At 41.3% G+C, this 22,381-nt stretch overlaps 1 protein-coding gene across 1 annotated transcript in view; it reads right to left on the minus strand.

Moving 5' to 3' along the window:
• The window catches only part of PDZRN4 (PDZ domain containing ring finger 4), a 386,169-nt gene that overhangs the window by 354,815 nt on the left and 8,973 nt on the right, over positions 1–22,381 (minus strand). Inside the window, exon 3 of the mRNA XM_073328040.1 lies at positions 17,702–17,809. Within this exon, the coding sequence (XP_073184141.1) occupies positions 17,702–17,809 (108 nt within the window). The remainder of the gene's footprint in view (positions 1–17,701; positions 17,810–22,381) is intronic.

The raw sequence follows: 22,381 nt of genomic DNA on the forward strand, positions 1-22,381 counted from the left end.
TGAATTGCGGGTAATAACTTTCATATTTGGTCAGTGGTTTCTGAATTATTTTTTCAGAGTGGTAGCCATGTTAGTCTGTATCAGCAAAAAGAACGAGGAGTCCTTGTGGCACCTTAGAGACTAACAAATATATTTGATGAAGTGGGTTTTAGCCCACGAAAGCTTATGCTCAAATAAATGTGTTAGTCTCTAAGGTGCCACAAGTACTCCTCGTTCTTTTTGCTGAATTATTTGTATAGAAGAAGCCCCCAAAATATGGTAGGAGCTTTCCAACGGAGGAAGACAGTCCCTGCCCCAAAGATTGTGCCCACATGCACCCACACAAAAATCAAGTCCTATATATACAGTCAGACATTATCCATCTGCAGCTGGAGAATTGTTGCAAGAGAAAGTTAGAGTTTTGCTTGCGTTGTGCTTATCAGTTAAGATGTAAAATCAGACTGGAAGAATCTAACAACTAAAATTACAGATCTTCCTTTTAGCTAGTCCCTTCCTGTCTTCCCTCTGCACCCATCCTTGCCCTTTAGTATATTTTATATGTAACATATGTTATACTAAAATGAACCCACAAATATTTTAAAAAACCCACAACCAAACAAAAAAAAATCAAAGAGCTACTGATACTTGAAAATCACCACTCTATTATATCCCCCTCTCTAACCCTTTATCTATTTTGTCTATTTGGATGGTAAACTCAGAGGTTGGGGACTATGTCTGAATATCTGTTTGTACAGTGCCTTGCATAATGGGGATCCTGATCTTGGTTGCAGCCTCTAGATGCTAGTGCAATGCAACTAAAAATAACAACTTGATGGCTCACATGTGGCTTTTATCCACAGCCCTGAGTACAGGGGGTGCCACTAAATTCCCATGAGAGCTCTAGAAAGGACTGCACCCTTTAGACATAGGATTGTGCCTCCCAAGGGCACAATGCTTCCTGGAATTTCAAGATGTACAGAGGAGCACACTCACTGATACAAAACTCCCAGGGGTGCTGCATGTGAATCCAGCCAGCTTTACTAGAAACTGGAGGAAGGGCGTGGCCACTGCATTTTCTCCATCCCCTCATCTTTGCAGTAGTTTGTGCCCCCAAGGATGTTGAGCCAGGAAGCTGTCCGTCCTCTGTATGGGAGTGTGGGGATGGTGACTGCAGGAAGGGGTCAGCCTCTGTGCACCATTTGGCCCATGGCACAATGCTTTAAAATCAAATTCATACTTTGTAATTGCTGTAACTCATACACCACTCTGGATGTCATCTGATTTAATTTGCTCTTTATTTAACCAATCCAAGTGTGAACTAAAACTAAAGCAATGGCACGTATGAAATTACTCCAAATCCAAAACCACCCCAATATTACCAAGTTACTTCATAAATATTTAATAGAACATTGCATAATATTTGAATATTTAGTAGAATTTATCAGGTTTAAATTTTATAAAGCAACTCTATTTTCCATCTGTTTATGTAAAAATGCAACTTTACTATTGAATTGAGTATATTTTTGGGAAAGGAAAATATTTCTTCACTAGTGTGATATAAGAACAAATGCTAAGACTTTCTGAATACTAATCAGTCACATACAGTAGATTGTATACAAGAGTGGCAAGGGGACAGATTAAGAGCTGTAGTTCAGACCAATCAGATTAATTCCGGTGGCTTTCTTGCCAAAGTAACAGTACCAATTTCTAGACCTTTATAAAGTCTTTTCTCTCAAAGTAATTCCATGTCACTGAAGACTAACAAGGTACATTGTGATACTGCCCTATTGCTAGGTCTGAAATATTCCTTCTCCCCCTCCAAGCACAAATCTGAAATTTCACTTGCTAAAAACCATCACCATCATTTCAAGAACAATTAATTAATTTTCCTCCAGAAACTGATACAATCAGGGTTCACTGAGTTTTTTAAAGCATCCCTGTGAACATTCAAAACTGCAATCTGGTAAGTGACTTCAGCTGTCACTGCTTTTCATATCACTTCCTCCATTTCAGCAGGGGCATAATAAGCCAGGATGGTACACTGCTCATCACCTTATAGGATGTAGATTGCTCTTAAACAGTTTGGCATCACTTATTATCCCTACCCTGAGGAGTCACAGAGTGAAGAAACTGGATTTGACATGAAACCATATGCTAACTGATTTCAAAGTAAGTCTCTGAAGACTCAGGGCTCTACAGGAATACTGCAACTTAAGACTCTTCCCCCCTTTTTCTTGGCAGAAAGTATGTAACAATGTTCCAAATTTAGCTGCTGGAGGTTTTTTTCCCCCTTCTATTTTTCTTTCTTTTTTCTTTTCTTTGTGTGTGAAGGAGGGAGAGGAGGGGTTTTCCATTAGTGAAAAGATGTTTTGGGGTTTGGTGCAGACCATTTAAAGTATCTGAACATGACAGTATTGTAGTGCAGGCTCTGACCCTAACCACCACAACGCTTTGTGATTAAATAAAGAGCTCAGTGATGGTGAACACAGGTTCCAGTGCCACATTCCTTGTATATTCAAAGCTGCCACTTAAATGCATGGAATATTTAGACAAACAAGAAATGCCAGTTTGGGCCCTGGGAATATTTTAATGTAAGTACAGAAAGTGAATAAAATAAGGAAACCTCTCTTTCACTTGAACATGTACCTCCATGCACAAAATTAGATGCAGTAAATAGTGTACTGGTTATACAGTAAAGAGCAATCTACAGAGCAACTACATGCCACAGGTACTCAAATTCAACTGAAACAATATACAGTTAAATTGCATCATGTAAACTATAAACCCACAAGAGTGATTCAAGAGTCATAAGTAGCAGCAGCCCCACCACTACAGATATTTCCTCCTATGGGTTTCCCAGTGTGTTCTAACTTTCTTTAGATTACAAGTTCTTGTATTTCAGTGTTTTGTACAGTGCAAGTAGATTGTTGGTAATAAATGGATGGCTTAGCATATACATAGGAACAATAATGTCCTAAATGCTTTTCTAATTAATAGCAGAGATCAAGTGTTCCACAGGAGTGAACACCCATGGATGTTGAGCTCACGAGCCCACAGTAACAACATTCCAGCTCAGTGGAGATACACAGCCTCCGCTAATGTATCTATTTCTGCAAGCAGAAGATAAGGTTTGAGGACATCACATCAATAAAGCAGACAACAAAAGATATTGAGGTGTGTCAGCTGATATTGAATTGGAAACAAGAAAATGAAATATTCAATGCAGAATTTTAGAGTGTATATGACTTGAGGCCTCTATTTCATTAGGACCAGGCTTCATTGTCTATTTCACTGTCCACACGCCTCACCTCCATTACTAACAAACCACATCACCATTTAAAATGTTTTCATTTTACCTCAATGTTTCTGAAACAAACAAAAACATTAAAAAGGGATCTTGATTTATGCTTCTGTCTCCAAAACACACATGTAACAACTGGAGATAATTTGGACCATGATAAGAGGTAGAGTCACAATGAGACCACAGCTGAGGGAGATGCTGACAGTGAAGACTAAAGCAATGGTTTGGATGGGGAAAAAAAGAAGAGAAAGGCATGGGGCAGAAATAAAACTTTCAGGAAAAAATACAAACTTTATTTATCTCATTCAAAACTTTTCATAGAAAAGATACAGCATTTTTAAACCAGTCTGAAGGGCCAAATTTCACTGACATTTACCTTTTCGAATACACATTGTAATATCTAGTCAATTTTGTTTTTTCAGTTTCTTTCTTTCTACCCCCATAAAACACACTGTAAATCACGGCAGCAAGAAGTTCATTAGATCCCCACTCCTACACCCTCCCTGGAGGTCTCCCAGGAAGGGAAAGTCCTTTGACAAGGTGCTGACGTCATATTCAGAGCTAAAATGCAAACAACATCCAGAGCAATTTGCATGTATTTACACAAACTCTGCCAATTTTCTGGTGTACAATGCATCCAAATACTCCATATTTGATATACATGCACATATACATGTAAATACAGAGATGTAAAATGTTGCATCAATATAGAGTTGGATAAACACTCATTCTGTGCAAGTTTGAAGGATTCCAGGGTATATTACTTCACCTTTAATTGTTGTTCTATGAAGCTAGTATATTAGAAATTCTTGGGTTACAAATCTTCTGAAGAATGGAATTGGCAATCCTAAAAATTTTTTTTGAGAGAATTCTGGAATCATACATGAGGTAATAACTGACACAAATCCAAAAGGTCCTTTTTAGGGTCCGAGTGTACAAGACTCATGAAAAGGGGTGGATGAGCATTAATCAATGGAGAATACTGCTTTCAAGGAACAAATCTCACAGGAAAGTAACCCTTTCTATGTAGGTATCATCACATATATCTGCACTTGACAGCTACAGAGCAACAAGGAGGACTCTGAAACAAGGAACTTATGCTCCATAACTAGATGTGCCCATACAACAGTTGAAAACAGTTGACTTTCAGTGTTATTTGTGCTCGTAAATCCCTTAAAATATTGCACACTGTTAACAAAACAGTCAGCAAAACATCTGGCTCACTACAATGAATATTCATAGGCAGACAGCACATTTCAGTTGTCCCCATTAAACATTAGATACAATAAGCTAAATTAGCACGAAGAGCCAAGCTTCCAGAGCTTTCTTTAGCTTTGGCTATGTTCTGGTCAGTTAGATTCCCCCTTGTTCCTAAATAAAAAGGGACTCCAGGGTCAGACCAAGTGAAAAGTCAAAGCAGAATGTTCACCACTAGGAAGATACTGTTTTATGTTGCATTACAGACACTTTATTTATACTGTTTATTATTATTTATCTATTACATAAATAATATTTTGTGTACTATGCTCTTTAAAGACATAGAATAAGCCAGGTCTCTGACCCATAATGCTTTAAGTCCAAACAGATAAAATACAAAAGAGTGGGACAAATCACACAACATAGCTTATACAGAAGGCAGACTCTTTAATATACCAGCACTACTTTAATTTTGTATTTTAACTGTGTAAAATACTGATTAGTGACAACAGTAGGAGAGCAATAATGTAACCCCAGGCCTTTAACCAACAAATGACAGGATTTGTCGGTGATAAGGTTAAAACTCTGCCCTCAACGTTTTCCACTGACAGCATTCTCTGAATTGTAGATGATAATATAAGCCAGACCTGGTGACTGATTAGCTAAAAGATGATACTTGGGAAGAACTAATTATTTGGGTGCGAATACTAATTCACTAGCTTCTACTGAGAAGGAAAAAAAAGCCAGTTCCATATTAAGAATGTCACAACAGTTAAACAACTCAGGAAAGACTCTTCATATATCTGTCAGGAAAACCGTGCTGCCAGAATCTTTTAAACGAAAAATGTGTGTAGTCAAATCTCCACTCCTCCACAGCCCCCCCCCCACCAAAAAAACCCCAAATTGGATAAATTCATGGAGCCAGGATTTGTGCTGGAAATGGCCCAACCTGATGATCACTTTAGATAAGCTATTACCAGCAGGACAGTGGGGTGGGAGGAGGTATTGTTTCATATTCTCTGTGTGTATATAAAGTCTGCTGCAGTTTCCACGGTATGCATCCGATGAAGTGAGCTGTAGCTCACGAAAGCTCATGCTCAAATAAATTGGTTAGTCTCTAAGGTGCCACAAGTACTCCTTTTCTTTTCAGGAAAAACAAACATTTTGTAAATTTTCTAAAAGGAAAATCAGTCTGTTTTAAAAAATGTTGAAAGTAAAACATTTTTGAAGTTTTTGAAAATGTACAGGGAACTCAGTAATAATCTTTGATACTGTATGTAGGTTTTTATATGGAAGGCTTTCAGTTTGTCACTCTCTCAATAAACCTCCTAAACTAGAGACTGCATTGTGATTAGTTTACCTATCAAAGAACATCAGAAAGACAAACTTGCAACTAGCTTGCTTCTCAGTGCAGTTAGCATCTCTCTTTTGGCAACGTTTCTAAAGATGTTAAAGGCAATCAAGCGCAAAGCTGGATTTAGGTTATGCAGGAACCTGAACAAAACAAGCTGTGTGAGGCCCCAGCCACACCTCAGAAACCACCTACCACATCTGGCATCAGCAGATGGTATTTGATTTGGGTGAGGTTGCTGGTCATTCCAGGAGAATGAAGGGCTGGGACCCCACGTTCAGTTTTCAGGTTTGAGGTACCCTGTGCAAACATAATTGCCTGAAATGTTTATTAATGTACCTGTTACAAACATAATTAACCTATTAAGGAGAAGAGAAGAATAATCTGAAAGCTAGTGGGAACATATAGCCTTTGGATTGCAACAGAAGCTACTATTCAAAAGTACACAGCTGGTGGGCAAGGTTATACATGTGTGCTGAAAAGGGTTGCTGTCAGCATGGGGGCCCTATGGCCACACACTTGCCACGTGTCTAGGGCTAGCCCTGATCAATCAGAAATGCAGGGATCCAGCTGCTTGAATTCACACAAGACAGCAAACCTCCTTCATTTCAAGTTGTATGCCCTTTCCTGCAGGCAGCTAGGAGGACTTTAGAAATCAAACTCTTTGAGAGCTGAGCCATGTTAAGATTGAGAGAGTCCACTTAAAAGGAAATGTCCAAGTTCTAAGCCACATACATGGCAAATCTCATGGGCAGTTTGGTTGAATGCTGGTATCATATAATACCTGTTCTCTATTCTGCCTTCCTCAGCAGTCTCCTTGAAATCCTCTTATTTGTCACGTAAGAGAGATAATATCCAATATGTTTTTCTCCATGAACATATCATGCAGCAGTCAGTAGCCTTGTACTTGGTGATGTTTCATGCTACATTATATCACCTCAAGTAATAAACTCAGTTTCTTAACAACTGTCCACGTTGCATCATGTTAAGTGCAATGATTGGTGCATTTTTCTTATTTTGTCCAGTCTATAAAAGCATTTTACCACTAGATATTCAAGAAGAGAGTAAGAATAGGTGGAGTCATTGGATTCATTCATCTTACTAACATTAGGTACAAGCCAACCACCACAGATGGGCAGAATAAACCTGTGCATAAAGCCTCATCTGAAAGAAGAGAAATTTCTAACATTCCACTCACTCTGTCCCCTGTGCTGCATCAGCAGTGCAATTTGGTTGGGTCTACAGAAAAAGATATGTATTAGAAATATTTTTCATTAAAAACAAAATCACAACGAAGATATCCATTTACTAAAAATACATATTATTTGTCCTCCGCACTATTTTACCCCCTTTCAGTCAACCAACTTGAGGACAACACAACATGCACCATTCTCACTGAAAAGTGACTGCCTAGATGCCTTCAGCCATTCACAGCCCCGTTAGTGAAAGTCCGAGAAGGAGTCTGAAATCTAGGTCTCACAGTAAGACAGTTTATTAGTCACCAATGGAACCAATTCAGAACATTTGATTTTATTTAAAACTGACTTGGACTACATCTAGAAAATGCCACATCTGATCTTTCTAATCTGAGAATGATTTCCTCGAACACTATAGAATTTTCAGTTCTGCAGAATATTGAATTTGTGGGGAAAAAGGTTTTCACAAAGGTATCTTTTGTATATTCACTCAATTTCTTTCCACACATCTTAAAAGCATAAGCTACATATTCATTCCTGACTATTCCCACTCATGAGTTAGCTGGAGGAGCACTCACTTGTTCAAAACATTACAGTATCTCACAGCAATCTGAAAATTAGGTTATTAATCTTTTAAAGAAACCCAGCCCCAGTGAAGTCATGAATAATGACTATTCTTTTTGAACATTTCTGCATTGGTAGACACTAATAATGGCTTTCTTCGCTCAGCCTCAGATTACAGAGAACAGTGATTAGCTACTTCTTACAAATGTAATTAACTGATTAAGAAAAGGGGCAGAGAATATCAAAGCTCTTGGGGCATACAGCCTTTGGACTGCAAAAGCAGCTACAATTCAACGGGTTAAGAAGATAAAACACTGCATTCACACAACATGTCAGCTGTCTCTCCTCTCATTGTGAAGCTGACTCAACCCACAATAAAGAACAACCTTTTACAAAAGGTTGAAGAAGGTTCTATTCATTTTACTTTGTGAAAACACTAAAAAACTGCTAGGAATACAGCAGCATGTGTTCACTGAGGCACAGCCTTCTCAAACTTCCTTAAGAACTTCGAAGCAACAAGCTTAGTGTACTATTCTCTTTAGCCTCATCAGAGTCACTCACAGCTGGGTCTACTATTAATTATTCCAGCCAGTTCTCATCATGTGAGCTTCAAAGAGCAAGCCCTCTCCAGTCAGTGCTGCAAAGCTCTTGAAGCTTTTAACTTTGTCTATTCTCCAACCATTTAGAAGGTTTAAGGAACACTGTCTGAAAATGCCTTCCATACTCTCAATCCTTTTGTAACTAACCATGTCTTTTGTTTCAGCTCCAGATTGAATATTGGGCCCAGGATATGTAAAAGATCGACTAAAGGTCCATGATGAAGACCATGGTTGACAACTTCACTCCTCTGACATAACGGAACTTTCTACAATAAGGTAAAATTCATCTGTAAAAGAGACGGACCTTTCTCAAGGACTGGTTGAGACTATGGCATTAGGAATTAAGAACCATCACAAACCTAACCATTCAAGCGCAAGGTTAATTGCTTTGAGCTTGTCTTCTCTAATAAAGTCATAGCAACATGTGTGTATGTAATTTAAAAAAATTCCAAAACAAAACACTCCGCTGCAGATCCACTTCTCCCCCTGGGGAGGGGAGGAGAGAAAAAATGAGACACATGTTAGTAACGTTGCTCAATGTGCTACTGAACGCTACTCAGATACTAGCGTAATGAGCAGGGTATAAGAAACGGCACAGAATAGAATTTACTGCAAACATGCCTTCCATGTAAACTGCCTATTATCTTTATTGATCGATTCTGGAAATCCAAGAGTTAGAGTTTTATTCCTTTAGAAACTTAACGGTAAATTTTAAAAAAATAGACTGAGAAAAAAGGGAGAAGGAATGAACATGCAGCAAGCACAAACTGAAACACAGCATTCAGAGAAATTCGGAGTTTCAATTTGCAGAGTTTCTGACACATCCCATTGGGGGATGGATTAGTGTCATTGTGAAAGGGCCAGGGTGTGGCCTGTCCTTCATGCAAAATCTGAGGATCTGTGATAAATGGCAACAACACCAGCTATGGATCTTGAAAGATCCATAAAGGGGTTTACCGCTGATTTACCATGATCTGCTCTGCCTGAGAACACAGCCAGCTTGGTGGTAGTGCTATCCATCTACTCAAATTTACATCAACCTCTCCTCAAATTCATATGCCTGAGATGGGTAAAATATGCAGAGCAGAAGTTAATGCTTCTGTGAGCAGCAGGAAATCCCACTGAATTTTCTACTGAATTTACCAAACTATTTAAGGAACACTGTCTGAAAATGCCTTTCATCTTTTCAATGCAAATCCAAAGAATCCCAAATACATACTGTTTGTACAGAGGGATTCTGTAGGCTCAGAGGAAGAAATATGTTGCATACTCACCACACTCCTTCCTTTTCACTACCACCTTCCCTGTGCTTTTGTCCCCAGATAGTTTCAACCAAATTTTGGAAAACTATTTAAGATCTCAAACTGAACATATGTATGGACTTAAATATTATAAACAAAAATATTTCTAAACAAATTCAAATATCTGAAAATATGATTCCCCCTTATCTATCTGCCATCACTTAAGGGTTTGGTGTATCTCCTTCAATAGAGGAGCACATCACTAACACTAAAGTAGCACAAGGAATGACATGAACGTAATTCTCTGCCCTGTGCTACAGTTAGCAATGTCATTATCTGTTGTGAGACACAGACTAAACATTGAGCCCCAAATCCTGGCCAGTACTTAAACACATGCTTAACCTGATGCATGAGAGTAGTCCCAGAGTTGTGAAATCAGCTGCACAACTCATGCTTAAACATAAGCATGAGTTTAAGCAATTTGCAGAATTTAGGCGCAAATTCAGTTCTTAGCAGGTAAAAACCCTTTCAGTTACCTTTAAAATACACAAAGGAAAAAGCCTGTTGTAAGTCAAGACATTTTATAATTCTTTGAGAACCTACAATATTACAAAGTGTCAAAACAGTATTTAATCTGTTTGCAAACTTAAGTCTCCATGGAACCAACAGTCTAAGGGATCTTAACTAGAATTAACAATTGCATACAGATAATTTATTATACAATGCTATTCCATTAACATAGAAAAAAAATCTCCACTACCTAGCTACTATATTTTTAGTCTTTGCTTGAAAGCAAAATATACTGGGCCAAATTCTGCCCCTGTTTACACCTATTCACCTCCAATGAGGACAGAGTATGGTCCAGGATCATCATATTATCTGAATTAAGGTTTGCAAGTCTAATGTTCTGTATGGACTACTGAAGCATCTTTTGCCAAAACTACTATGGTTTTAGATGACTAAACAAAACCTACTTTGTCTTATAAAACAATGTGATATATACCATACCTTAACCATGTGATGTGTCCATTAAGGAAGCATTCCTCTGCTACTACCCATTGTCTATTGGTCCATCATGAACTTGGATTCAGAGCCATTCCAAATTGCTCTGATCCCAGCAAGACTGTTTCTAAACTCACTACTTCTACAGATGTAATCTAACAGTGGATATCCTAAGCAAAACAAACATGATAAATATCAGAGATTTTGCTTCGGCAACATAATGAATGTAATGACAGAAACACGAAGAAGGTAAAACATCACAGGGTTGACACAGAGCTCAGTTAGCAGTCTAGCAATAGTTTAAAAGTTTCTGGTTAGACACTTTACAGATGCAAGTTCCTTCTGCTAATACAGCGGTACTCAACTGCATGTGGCCCAGTTAGCACACAGCTGTGGCCCAGCTGTGTGCTTAAAGGCTGCTGGGCCCACAGAGTCAAAGGGGCAGGTTGCCGCACCACCTGGTACAGTGGGGTACAGAGCCCTGGCTGCCCTGCCACCCTGCCCGGTGTGGCAGGGTCTGGAGTCCCAGCCCCCCTTGCCCAGGGCCCTGGCTGCCCTGTCCCACATGACGGAGTACGGGGTCGGGGCTGCCGGGCCGCCCAGCCGCAGGCAGCGGGGTCTGGACTCAGGGCTGCCCTGCCTTGTTGCCCAGCCCCACGCTGCAGGGTCTGGGCTCAGGGCTACCCAGCAGGGTCCAGGCTTGGGGCTGCCACGTGGCACAGTCAGGGGGGTAGGGGCTGCCACATGGTGGGAGTAGCAGGGTAGAGGCTGCCCTGCAGCCCCAAGCATGGGGTATGCTCCTGGCCCCACTCTGTGGAGAGATCTGTGGGTAGACCGGGGCATTGGGCATAGGGGTCTGTAGGAGGGTTTGAGGGGGGCATTGTGATTCTCAAACTGCGGCCCAGGTAACACATTGTGGGTAGGGTTGCCAACTTCTTAATCGCACAAAACCAAACACCCTTGCCCTGCCCGTCCCTTCCCCAAAGTCCCGCCCCTGCCCCGCTCCTTCTCTAAGGCCCCGCCCCGCACTCACTCCATCCTTCCTTCCTCCGTTGCTCACTGTTTCCTACCCTCACTCACTTTCACTGGGCCAGAGCAGGGGATTGCGGTATGGGAGGGGGGGAGGGCTCTAGATTGGGGCCATAAATGAGGGGTTCAGGGTGCAGGAGGGGGCAATGGGCTAGGGCAGGGGGTTGGTGTGTGGGAGGGGTTGCAGAGTCCAGGCTCCAGGAGGGCGTTTGGGTGTGGGAGAGGGCTGAGGGCTGGGGCAGCGGGTTGGGGTGTGGGCTCTGGAAGGGAGTTATGGTGCATGAGGGGATTCCAACCTGGGGCCAAGGGTTGGGGTGCAGGCTCCAGCTGGGCGGAGCTTACCTCAGGCAGCTCCTGGTTGGCAGCGCAGCGGGGCTAAGGCAGGCTAAGGCAGGCTCCCTGCCTGCCCTGGTTCCATGCAGCTCTCGGAAGCAGCTGCCATGTCCGACCTGGCCCCTAGGCGCAGGGACATCCAGGCAGCTCCATGCCCGCAGGCTCCACCCCCGCATCTCCCAATGGCTGTGGGGAGCCAATGGGAGCTGCAAAGGTGGCACTCAGGGCGGGGGCAGCACGCGGAGCTCCCCTCATCACCCCTGCGCCTAGGAGCCGGACATGCCAGCCACTTCTGGGAGCCACGGGGAGCCAGAGAGCCTGCCTTAGTCCCGCTGGACTGCCGACCAGACTTTTAATGGCCCGGTCAGTGGTGCTGATCAGAGCCACCAGGGTCCCTTTACAACCAGGCATTCCAGTCGAAAACTGGAAGCCTGGCAACTCTAATTGTGGGCCGCTAACGACAAATACGTTGAGAACCACTGTGCTGGTAAAAGCCTTCAGACTTTACTGAAACTGGCTTTGTGGACATGTGCTAGAAATTCATCAGGGATGCATTCTTTAAAAAGTGAAAACAACAAAGAGGGAAATAGAATAAGAGAGATGAAACCCAATTTACAAGCTCTACCTCGGAAATATGTTCTATGCATAACATTGCAATGAAGAGACAAACGTAGGTTATTTAATTTTGATAACTTGATGGCATTATGTAGGATAATTTGAGTTCTACCAAGTACAACAGGGCTTGAAAAATTCAAATAACAATTTTTGGATGAATGTAAAGACCAAACAAGAGGGGAAGAAATATAATTTTTTGTAGATTTTAATCTATACTTCTTCCACTTATCCCATCATTGTGCAAACATCTGCTAGCTTTGTCTGACCCAGGAGATACTAAGGTCCATCTGCTTACCACCTTCTTTGATGAAATCCATCCATTACTTCCTTGGCTTTGCTCAGGGTTTCTTTCCTACCACATTCCCCCACCACGTTATCTTCACCAGGTCTCCTTCATTCATCCTTTGTGTGTGTCCAAACCAGCAAAGTTGCACATCCTGAACTTTGTCATCCATATCAAGGACTTTGACTTCCACCCTAATACTTTCATTTTGAAGTCTGTCTCTTCATGTAACTCCTCTTATAGCACTAAGACATCTCAACTCACATACCTGCAGGGTTGAACCTATTGGTCTTTTTTATCACCCATGCTTCTACACCAAAGAGCATTGCATGCCATTCAGAAAAAAGAACAGGCCTTATGGTTGTAAATAAAACCTTCTAAATATGAACTGATTAAACTGAGACAATGATGTCTTCCTCAGTCTTCAGAGAGCCAGCTCTAGCGTCCATAGCTTTAACAAAAGCAGCAGGGTAAAACAAACAAAATAGGTCAGCAGTCAAACTGCCCATCTGAACCCTGTGGGCAGCAATGAAACTGTCTAGAATCATGTCATTTTCATATCATGGTTTTAGAACAGAGGTGGGCAAACTATGGCCCGCAGGCCACATCCAGCCTGCGGGACAGTCCCACCCAGCCCTTGAGCTCCCAGCCAGGGAGGCTAGCTCCGGCTCCTCACCCGCTGTTCCTCCTCCCTGCAGCCTCAGCTCGCCGTGCCGCCAGCACTCTGGGCAGCGCGGCGGCATGGCTGGCTCCGGCCAGGCAGTGTGGCTCAGGGGAGGATTTACTAGTGAACACAGGGTGCCCTGGCACGGGACCCCCCCAACAACAGGGGAACCCAGGGCCTGCCACTCAGGCAGCTCAGCACCGGCACACCCTCCTCACGGGACGGAGAGGGGGGCTGCACTGCGGGGGCAAGGGAGAGCAGGGAGGGAGGCTCATCTGCAGCCTCAGGGGAGCAGGCGGGATGTGCGGGTGGTGGGAGCGTGGCAAATGCGGGTGGAGGACTCAGGAGGAGCACCAGACAGCTGTGCAGCCAGCCAGAGAGAAGTGGCACTTTGAACAGGAAACTGCCGCTTCTCTCCGGTGGAGCAGCTGCCTCTGCTCCTCTTGAGTTCTCCGCCCATGTTCGCAGGGCCACATTCCAAAAGGGGCTTTGGGCGCAGGGTGGGGGGGGCTGAATAGGAGGTGGAGTCCCAGGGGGGCAGTTAGGGGAAAAGGAGCGGGGGGTTGAATAGCGTGGAAGTCCCGGGGGACTCTCAGGGGCTGGGGGTGTGGATAGGGGTCAGGGTAGTCAGGAGGCAGGGAGGGTTGGATAGGGGGTGGGTTCCCAAGGGGACGGTTAGGGGCGGGAGGTCCTGGGAGGGGGAGGTCCCGGGAGGGGGCAGTCAGGGGACAAGGAGCAGGGAGGGTTGGATGGGTCGGGGATTCTGAGGGGGGCAGTCAGATGGCGGGAAGTGGGAGGGGGTGAATAGGGGGCAGGGGCCAGGCTGTTTGGTGAGGCACAGCCTTCTCTACCTGGCCCTCCATACAATTTCGGAACCCCGATGTGGTCCTAACACCAAAAAGTTTGCCCACCCCTGTTTTAGAAAGCTATTAGCATCAGCAAAGGCAAACACTGGAAACCGACATGCAAGGCCTTGAAGTCTACTACCCCTCTGCAAAGGAGTAACAGTATTGTGGCAAAAATTGGCGCACTATGACCCTTTCATGTGAGTGAAGGCACTGGGCCTTCGCTATTCAGACTGTTGGCACTCAACTTTTCCTGGTGGGATCCCTTTTCATACTTACCTAGGGCTTGTATGTTAGGAGATGTCTACCCTTACCGGGGATCGATGCTGCAGCGATCGATGCACCACGGGTTGATTTAGCGGATCTAGTGAAAACCCTCTAAATCGATGGGAGATTGCACTCCCATTGACTCTGGTACTCCACTGGAACAAGAAGAGTAAGGGAAGTCAACGGGAGAGTGTCTCCCATCAACACAGCGCAGTGTAGACACCGGGGTAAGTTGACCTAAGATACATCGACTCCAGCTACGCTATTCACATAGCTGGAGTTGCATAACCTAGGTCAACTTATCCCCATAGTGCAGATAAGGCCTTAGTCTGCTAACTAGCAGGCATTTATTAAATTGTGCAAGTTCTGAAGTATCAGAAAAGCTAATGACATTTAAGTCCATATAACCCCAATACTTGAGACAACAAACAAATGTAGATTCCAGTATCCACACACTGAGAATGCGAGTTTCTCTATCCACAGCTGAACTTGAGTACTTTGTATGACCTGTTTCTTCCACTTACATAGAATATGTTCACAGAGAAATGAAATCTCATATTTTAGCATCCTTTAAAGTAAGACTAATTGATTTGCAAACTTTCTGGTAGTCTGTGCGAGGTTGTGACGAATGGGTAGTGAAAAGTGGTGACAATTAAGTCTGCTAGACTTAATTCACAATTCCAGCTGCCAGTATCACATTACTGTGAAATCCATTCATTGCACTAAGTTAACGCTTGGAGCAGTCATCTGAAGTTTGCACAAACTCACTCTTGTCAACCATTTGCAGTTAACGTTTGTTAAACGTCTGATAAAGCACTAAAACTAATTACCTTCTTTATTTAGAAACACGGCTTGAGAACAGACTGTTATGCCTATGCTGATTTTCTTCCAATTTAATGGGATACTTCTGTCCATTATCCCATTAGCTACGCGCTGCTAAAAGACTATAATGAGCACCACAAAGCCAAACAACTAATTGAAGTCATTACAAACTCCCAAAACAACATCAATTATTTCTGCACTTGATTGCTGCAAAATGATCTCTTTTAAACACACACATATATCACACATTTGGTCTGATCTCTGAACGGCTGCAGAATAACCAAAAATAAGGAGATCTGGTTCCGGTTTTCTCCTCACCAAAATTGTCTCTCATTCTGTATATTTGCCAACATTCCTGATAACAAATACACAGTCTGACTCATTTCCTCACAGTGAAAACATTCATGTTGATCCTTTAAACAAGACAGCAGTAGTACAGACTTCCAGAGCATTCTGGTGTGAGAAGACATTGATATTCATGTATTGCCAAGGTAAATTTCAACCTTTTAACTCCAGATGTTTACACTGGCAAAGTCATAGCATTACAGAGCTAGTTACTAATTCAGATTTTATTTAGAAAGGCTGAAGTTGATTTTTTTCTCCTCATTTTGATTAAATGCTGCAGCACTAATGTTTTTAATAAAATGTTTAGCTGTTCTGTAGTTTCTCCCTAGATTTTCTTGAAATCCTTCCCAAACGACAAAAAAACCATACAAAAAACTAAGAAGCTATAGAGTATCACAGTAAAAGATGGGCTAATGCTGTCAAAAGATCAACCTTCAGCCATGTAGCATAAAATTATTAAAACAGCGGAGCAGGAGTTAATTTTCTATTTCATAATTTTTATGTAGGACATTTTCATATGGAACTTAAGCTCTACTGACACTTTAAATACCAGCATTCATATTCTTTATATAGCTCAAATTCTCTAAAATGTAACTTCAGACAGAAAGGCAAGAGCTCTTATAGCTTAATTAATTTTGGTCTGTGCACCCTTTCCTCCATGTAAAAAAAGTTTCACCTTTTTCATTAAAAACAAAAATACTTTGAAAAAATAGTAAAATGAAGAATAAAAGTTTGAGTAAATGTATCAAACCTTATGGCAGCACAGTCTCTATCGAACAATACATGAAGAGTGCTACGATAAGATCAGAGGAAAATAAATTTGTTTTCTGAGCTATAATGCTGCTGCTAGAAAATTCTAATACAAGAGCTCTGTGTAGATAAAGGGCACATTGCAAGTTCAGCATAATTACAGCCAACTCTGTTCCCTGCTAACCAAGTGTACATATAGTTCAGCCAGTTGAAGCGCATGTGCTCGCTCTCTTTTTCCAAAACAAAAACAAACAAAAAAAATCCTGTTAGGCTCCCTACCATGAAAGCAATGCCAGTACTCAGACAGCACTGAAACACTTCAGGTGTCAACTCCTTAATAAGGAAATGGTGCCAGATGCCAGCTACCTTTCGTATCAATTTCTTGATCTACTTGTTTCCATTTGTCTTGTTTTGGAATGCTGTTCAATTCTCATGTTAAAACAATGCTTCTGCACCGTCACTGAAACCAAGGTCAAAGTGTGGCACCCGCAGCAAACATACTATAGTTACAGTTAAGTGCGGTGATTAAAGGGCACAGCTGTACTACAGCTGTGACATAAAATTCCACTGTCATAACACAGCAAGGAACCCATTCACTAACTAAGCAAATTAACTTTTTCCACACATTTTGCTGCATCTTTTAACGTTAACCATGTTGACGAGGTAGACAAAAACAAAACATTTTCTTAAGAGTTCAGGTAGAGTTTTTTGTTTTAGTTTTTAAGTCAAACTCTTTTCAATTCTGTTTAGTAAAAGAAAATATTTATATGGGGACAGACTTTAATAGGCTGTAATTGAATATTACGTGATTGGAAAATAATTATATTGGTATAGGTAAACAACATGCGTTCAACTAACTGATCAAAAAGAAGAGCAGCTTCCCTAACTGTTCAAAGAGTCCCAGAACATCATTTATCAATACAGCTTCTTTGAAGCATTTCAGGTGCACAACAGCTATATCGCTTGTTCAGGACAAAAACAATTTCACATAAAAATGGTGAATTTATGGAGAACCATTTGACCCTCCTCTTCAGCCATCATAAAGAAAAACAGAATACCACTCCTGGTTTCCTGGTCAGTTTCTACAGCTTTAATTGAAAAAGTAAACAATCCTTATACCAACACTTCTATACACTCAGCTGTTCAAGAAATCCATGAGGTATATACACATCTGATAAACATTTGATCACTTCAGTTTACAATAATTCTGCTAGCACACACTAATGAAGGAAAATTACAACATATTCGTTGTGAAAATATCAAATCCACGGTCAGTGAGTCTGCCATTATCACATCAAAGTGTTGTTCTCACTCTTACCTCAATGATCTTGTCATGAATTTGCAGGCCTTCTGTCTTGTCAGCAGGTCCATCTTCCAAGATTTTTGACACATAAATTCCTTCAGGTGAAGAATCCTCCTGATTGTTCTGTACCGGGCAATATAGAAGTTGCAAAATAAAAGACAGCCATATTAGTACAACAAAGGAGACAGTGCTATATTCAGCAATGCAAAATGCAAATCCATCTAAAAAATGGAGCTCTCTTTTTTTATCTAGCGATTTAGCTACTTGGGATTTTTAACTTAAGAGAGAATAGGCGTTAATCAAAATGACAGCATTAATAAACGATTCTAGCATTTTTGACAAGGTAATCTATGACGTTGGTTTAGTCTACAGAAAACACAAGGTGCAATAGTAATCAGATCCTAGATAAAATATTTAAAGTGAATCTCACACTTCTAGCAGATGTGACTAATGTATATAAAGAAGATCACGTATTAAAGAAAAAAGGAGGAAGCCCATGTGTTAGTAAGAAAAGTCATTCTTTAACACTGCTGTTTGCATATATTTTTTCCTTAGAAAATAAAGCAACACTATTTAGTAACATATAGTAGTGATGGGATTTTACTGAAGTTGGTTAACCTCATAGATCCTATTTACATGGGAGACTGAGAACTCGCTCAACTGTGAAATCTGTAAAGATATGCTAAGGAGAACCTTTTTCAAGCTGATCTTTACACATTTCCAAATGAAACTCACTTAAGTTCAAACTTACAGCTAAGAAGTTATTTACCACATTTGGAATAATACAATAGACAGCTCTGATTACATTAAAGTTATTTTTTTAAACGTATGGTGTAGTGCCAGTCCAACTCTGCATGCCAAACTTCCAACATTTGACTTAAAATAAGTTTTAATAAATTACTGATTTATATAATGAAGTTAAAGAGGCACAGTCAATTTAGAACTCACTTTTCTATTTGAGCTTATTTATTTAATAGGGCTGTCAATTAATCTCAGTTAACTTGCGCGATTAACTCAAAAAAATTAATCGCGATTAATTGCAGTTTTAATCACTGTTAAACAATAGAATACCAACTGAAATTTATTAAAGGCATTTTGAATGTTTTTCTACATTTTCATATATACTTTATTCTGTGTTGTAATTGAAATCAAAGTGTACATTATTTTTTATTACAAATACTTGCACTGTAAAAATGATAAACAAAAGAAATAGTATTTTTCAATTCACCTCATACCAGTACTGTAGTGCAATCTCTTTGTCATGAAAGAGCAACTTACAACTGTAGATTGTTTTTTGTTACATAATTGCACTCAAAAACAAAACAATGTAAGACTTCAGAGCCTACAAGTCCACTCAGTCCTACTTCTTGTTCAGCCAATCACAAAGACAAACAAGTTTGCTTACATTTACAGGGGATAACGCTGCCCTCTTCTTATTTACAAGGTCACCAGAAAGTGCGAACAGGCATTTGCATGGCACTTTTGTAGCTGACAATGCAAGGTAATTACGTGCCAGCTATGCTAAACATTCATATGCTCCTTCATGCCTCAGCCACCATTCCAGAGGACAAGCTTCCATGCTGATGATTCTTGTTAAAAAAATAATGCATTAATTAAATTTGTGACTGAACTCCTTGGGGGAGAATTTTGTCCCCTGCTCTGTTTTACCCACATTATGCCATATATTTCATTTTATAGCAGTCTCGGATGATGACCCAGCACATGTCGTTTGTTTTAAGAACACTTTCACTGCAGATTTGACAAAACACAAAGAAGATACCAATGTAAGATTTCTAAAAATAGCGACAGCACTTGACCCAAGGATTAAGAATCTGAAGTGCCTTCCAAAATCTGAGAGGGATGAGGTGTGGAACATGCTTTCAGAAATCTTAAAAAAGCAAAACTCCTATGCGGAAACTACAGAACCGAACCACCAAAAAAGAAAATCAACCTTCTGCTGGTGGCATCTGACTCACATAATGAAAATGAACATGCATCGGTCCGCACTACTTTGGATTGTTATCGAGCAGAATCCATCATCAGTATGGAAGCATGTCCTCTGGAATGGTGGTTGAAGCATGAAGGAACATACAGTAACTCCTCACTTAATGTTGTAGTTATGTTCCGGAAAAATGCTACTTTAAGCGAAAAGATGTTAAGCAAATCAAATTTCCCCATAAGAATTAATGTAAATGGGGGAGGGGGGGCGGTTAGGTTCCAGGAAAAAAAAATGGCCAGACAAAAGACTATATTATACACACACACACTCTGTGTGTGTGTGTATCAGTTTTAAACAAACAATGTAATACTGTACACAGCAATGATGATTGTGAAGCTTGGTTGAGGTGGTGAAGTCAGAGGGTGAAAGAGGGTGGGATATTTCCTAGGGAATGCCCTACTGCTAAATGATGAACCTGCACTGGGCTGAGCCATCAAGGGTTAACACATTGTTGTTAATGTAGCCTCTAGAAGCCAGCACAAATGGAGGAAGGGGAAACAGCATGGCAGAGAGAGACAGAGACACTCACCCTGTATGTGAGAGAGAGAGATGCATATTGGCCCTTTAAGTACACTGATGCCACTCTAAATACACTGGCTTTTTAAGTAGATTAGCAAATTGAGCCAGCAGCTGCTGCCAGCAAGCTCCCTCCATCCTGAGCCCTGTGGTATTGTTGTCCCCGTGGAGATAAGGTACAGAAGTGGGGGACAGGAGCGGTGGGAGGGGGACATCCTGACATTCACACTCCTCTTCTCCCCACCTCTGCACAGCAAGCAGGAGGCTCCCAGGAGTAGCTCCAAGCCAGAGGGCAGGAGCAGCACATGGGAGTGGGGGGAGGGACAGCTGAACTGCCCAGCAATTGATAGCCTGCTGGGTGGCAGCTGCACAGGGAACTTAGGGGGGCAGGGAGCTGATAGGGGGGCTGGTGGTCCACTCTGGTTCCAAGCCCTCACCAGGTAGCTCCAACAGACTGCTCTTCCTGCAAGCAGTGGACAAAGCAGGCGGCTGCCAAACAACGTTATAAAGGAGCATTGCACATCTTTAAATGAGCATGTTCCCTAATTGATCAGCAACGTAACAACAAAACTATGTTAACCGGTATGACTTTAAGTGAGGAGTTATTGTATGAATCTTTAGCCATCTGGCACGTAAATATCTTGCAACGCCGGCTACATCAGTGCCATGAGAATGCCTGTTCTCACTTTCATATGACATTGTTAACAAGATGCAGGCAGCATTATCTCCTGCAAATGTAAACAAACTTCTTGTCTGAATGATTGGCTGAACAAGAAATAGAACTGAGTGGACTTGCAAGCTCTAAGATTTTATATTGTTTTAATTTTGAATGCAGTTTTTTTGTACATAATTTGTAAGTTCAACTTTCATGATAAAGAGATTGTGCTATAGTACTTGTATTAGGTGAACTGAAAAATACTATTTCTTTTGTTTTTTTACAGTGCAAATATTTGTAATCAAAAATAAAAAGTGAGCACTGTACACTTTGTATTCTGTGTTGTAATTGAAAACAATATATTAGAAAACATCCAAAATATTTAAATAAATGGTATTCTATTATTAACAGTGCGATTAATCGCACTACTAAAAGAATAATTGCGATAAATATTTTTAATCACTTGACAGCCCTATTATTTAATGTTACAAACAACAACAAAAATATCTATGTCTGAAAGAGGCTATTTTCCCAGTTTGTTTTATTGTGTACATTTTACAGCACTTTGTATGTTGTCAGTTAGGCCCTGACCAACGGGACTATTCATGTATATAAGAGTTCGCAGGATTGGGTCCTTTGTGTGGGTCTTTTTCACAGCAAAACCACAATCAAGATTCCACCCCACTGTGCTAGGTGCTGTACAAATATACAGTAATTGTCCTGAAGAGCTTGCCTTCTGACTAGATTTCAAGTTGACAATATTGCTCTAAATTAAGTGCTGGTAAATCAACAACTGCTGCCTACCCCCTCAATTTTTCATGCCTCACATCCTAAAAAGAGATCCAAAAATGAACAGGTTCAAAAATGTTCTAAGGTAAACAAATAGATTTCTACTGAGTGTCCACATCAGATATGAGAAATATAACTTTTCTTAGACTACAAGGGATTACAAGGGATACTTTTACTCATATAAAATTACACCTTACTCAATGAGGGGCCCCACTGACTTTTTATAAAGTAAGGTGTTACCTGATGAGAGTAAGGCCATGTCTACACTACCCACCGCATTGGCGGGTAGTGATCGATCTATTGGGGATCGATTTATCGCATCTAGTGTAGACGCGATAAATCGATCCCCAATCGCTCTGCCGTCGACTCCAGAACTCCACCACAGCGAGAGGCGGAAGCGGAGTCAATGGGGGAGCAGCCACCGTTGATCCCGCACTGCGAGGACGGAAAGTAAGTGATTCTAAGTCAATCTAAGATACGTTGACTTCAGCTACGCTATTCTCATAGCTGAAGTTACATATCTTAGATCGATCCCCCCCGCACTGTAGACCAGGCCTAAGGGGATTAATCTGGTCCATCCTAAATAGACAATATAGATACGTGACATACAGCATCCTTTGGCAGTCTTTGCCACCTGAATTCAGCATTCATGGGGCGAGAGTTTGTGCTTCGGTTCTAAGGGGGGCAGCACAGAACTTGCAGTCCAAGATGGCAGGAGGGGGCTAAAATGGCTTTC

This window comes from Lepidochelys kempii, chromosome 1 (genome assembly GCF_965140265.1).
Source record: "Lepidochelys kempii isolate rLepKem1 chromosome 1, rLepKem1.hap2, whole genome shotgun sequence".
NCBI lineage: Eukaryota > Metazoa > Chordata > Testudines > Cheloniidae > Lepidochelys > Lepidochelys kempii.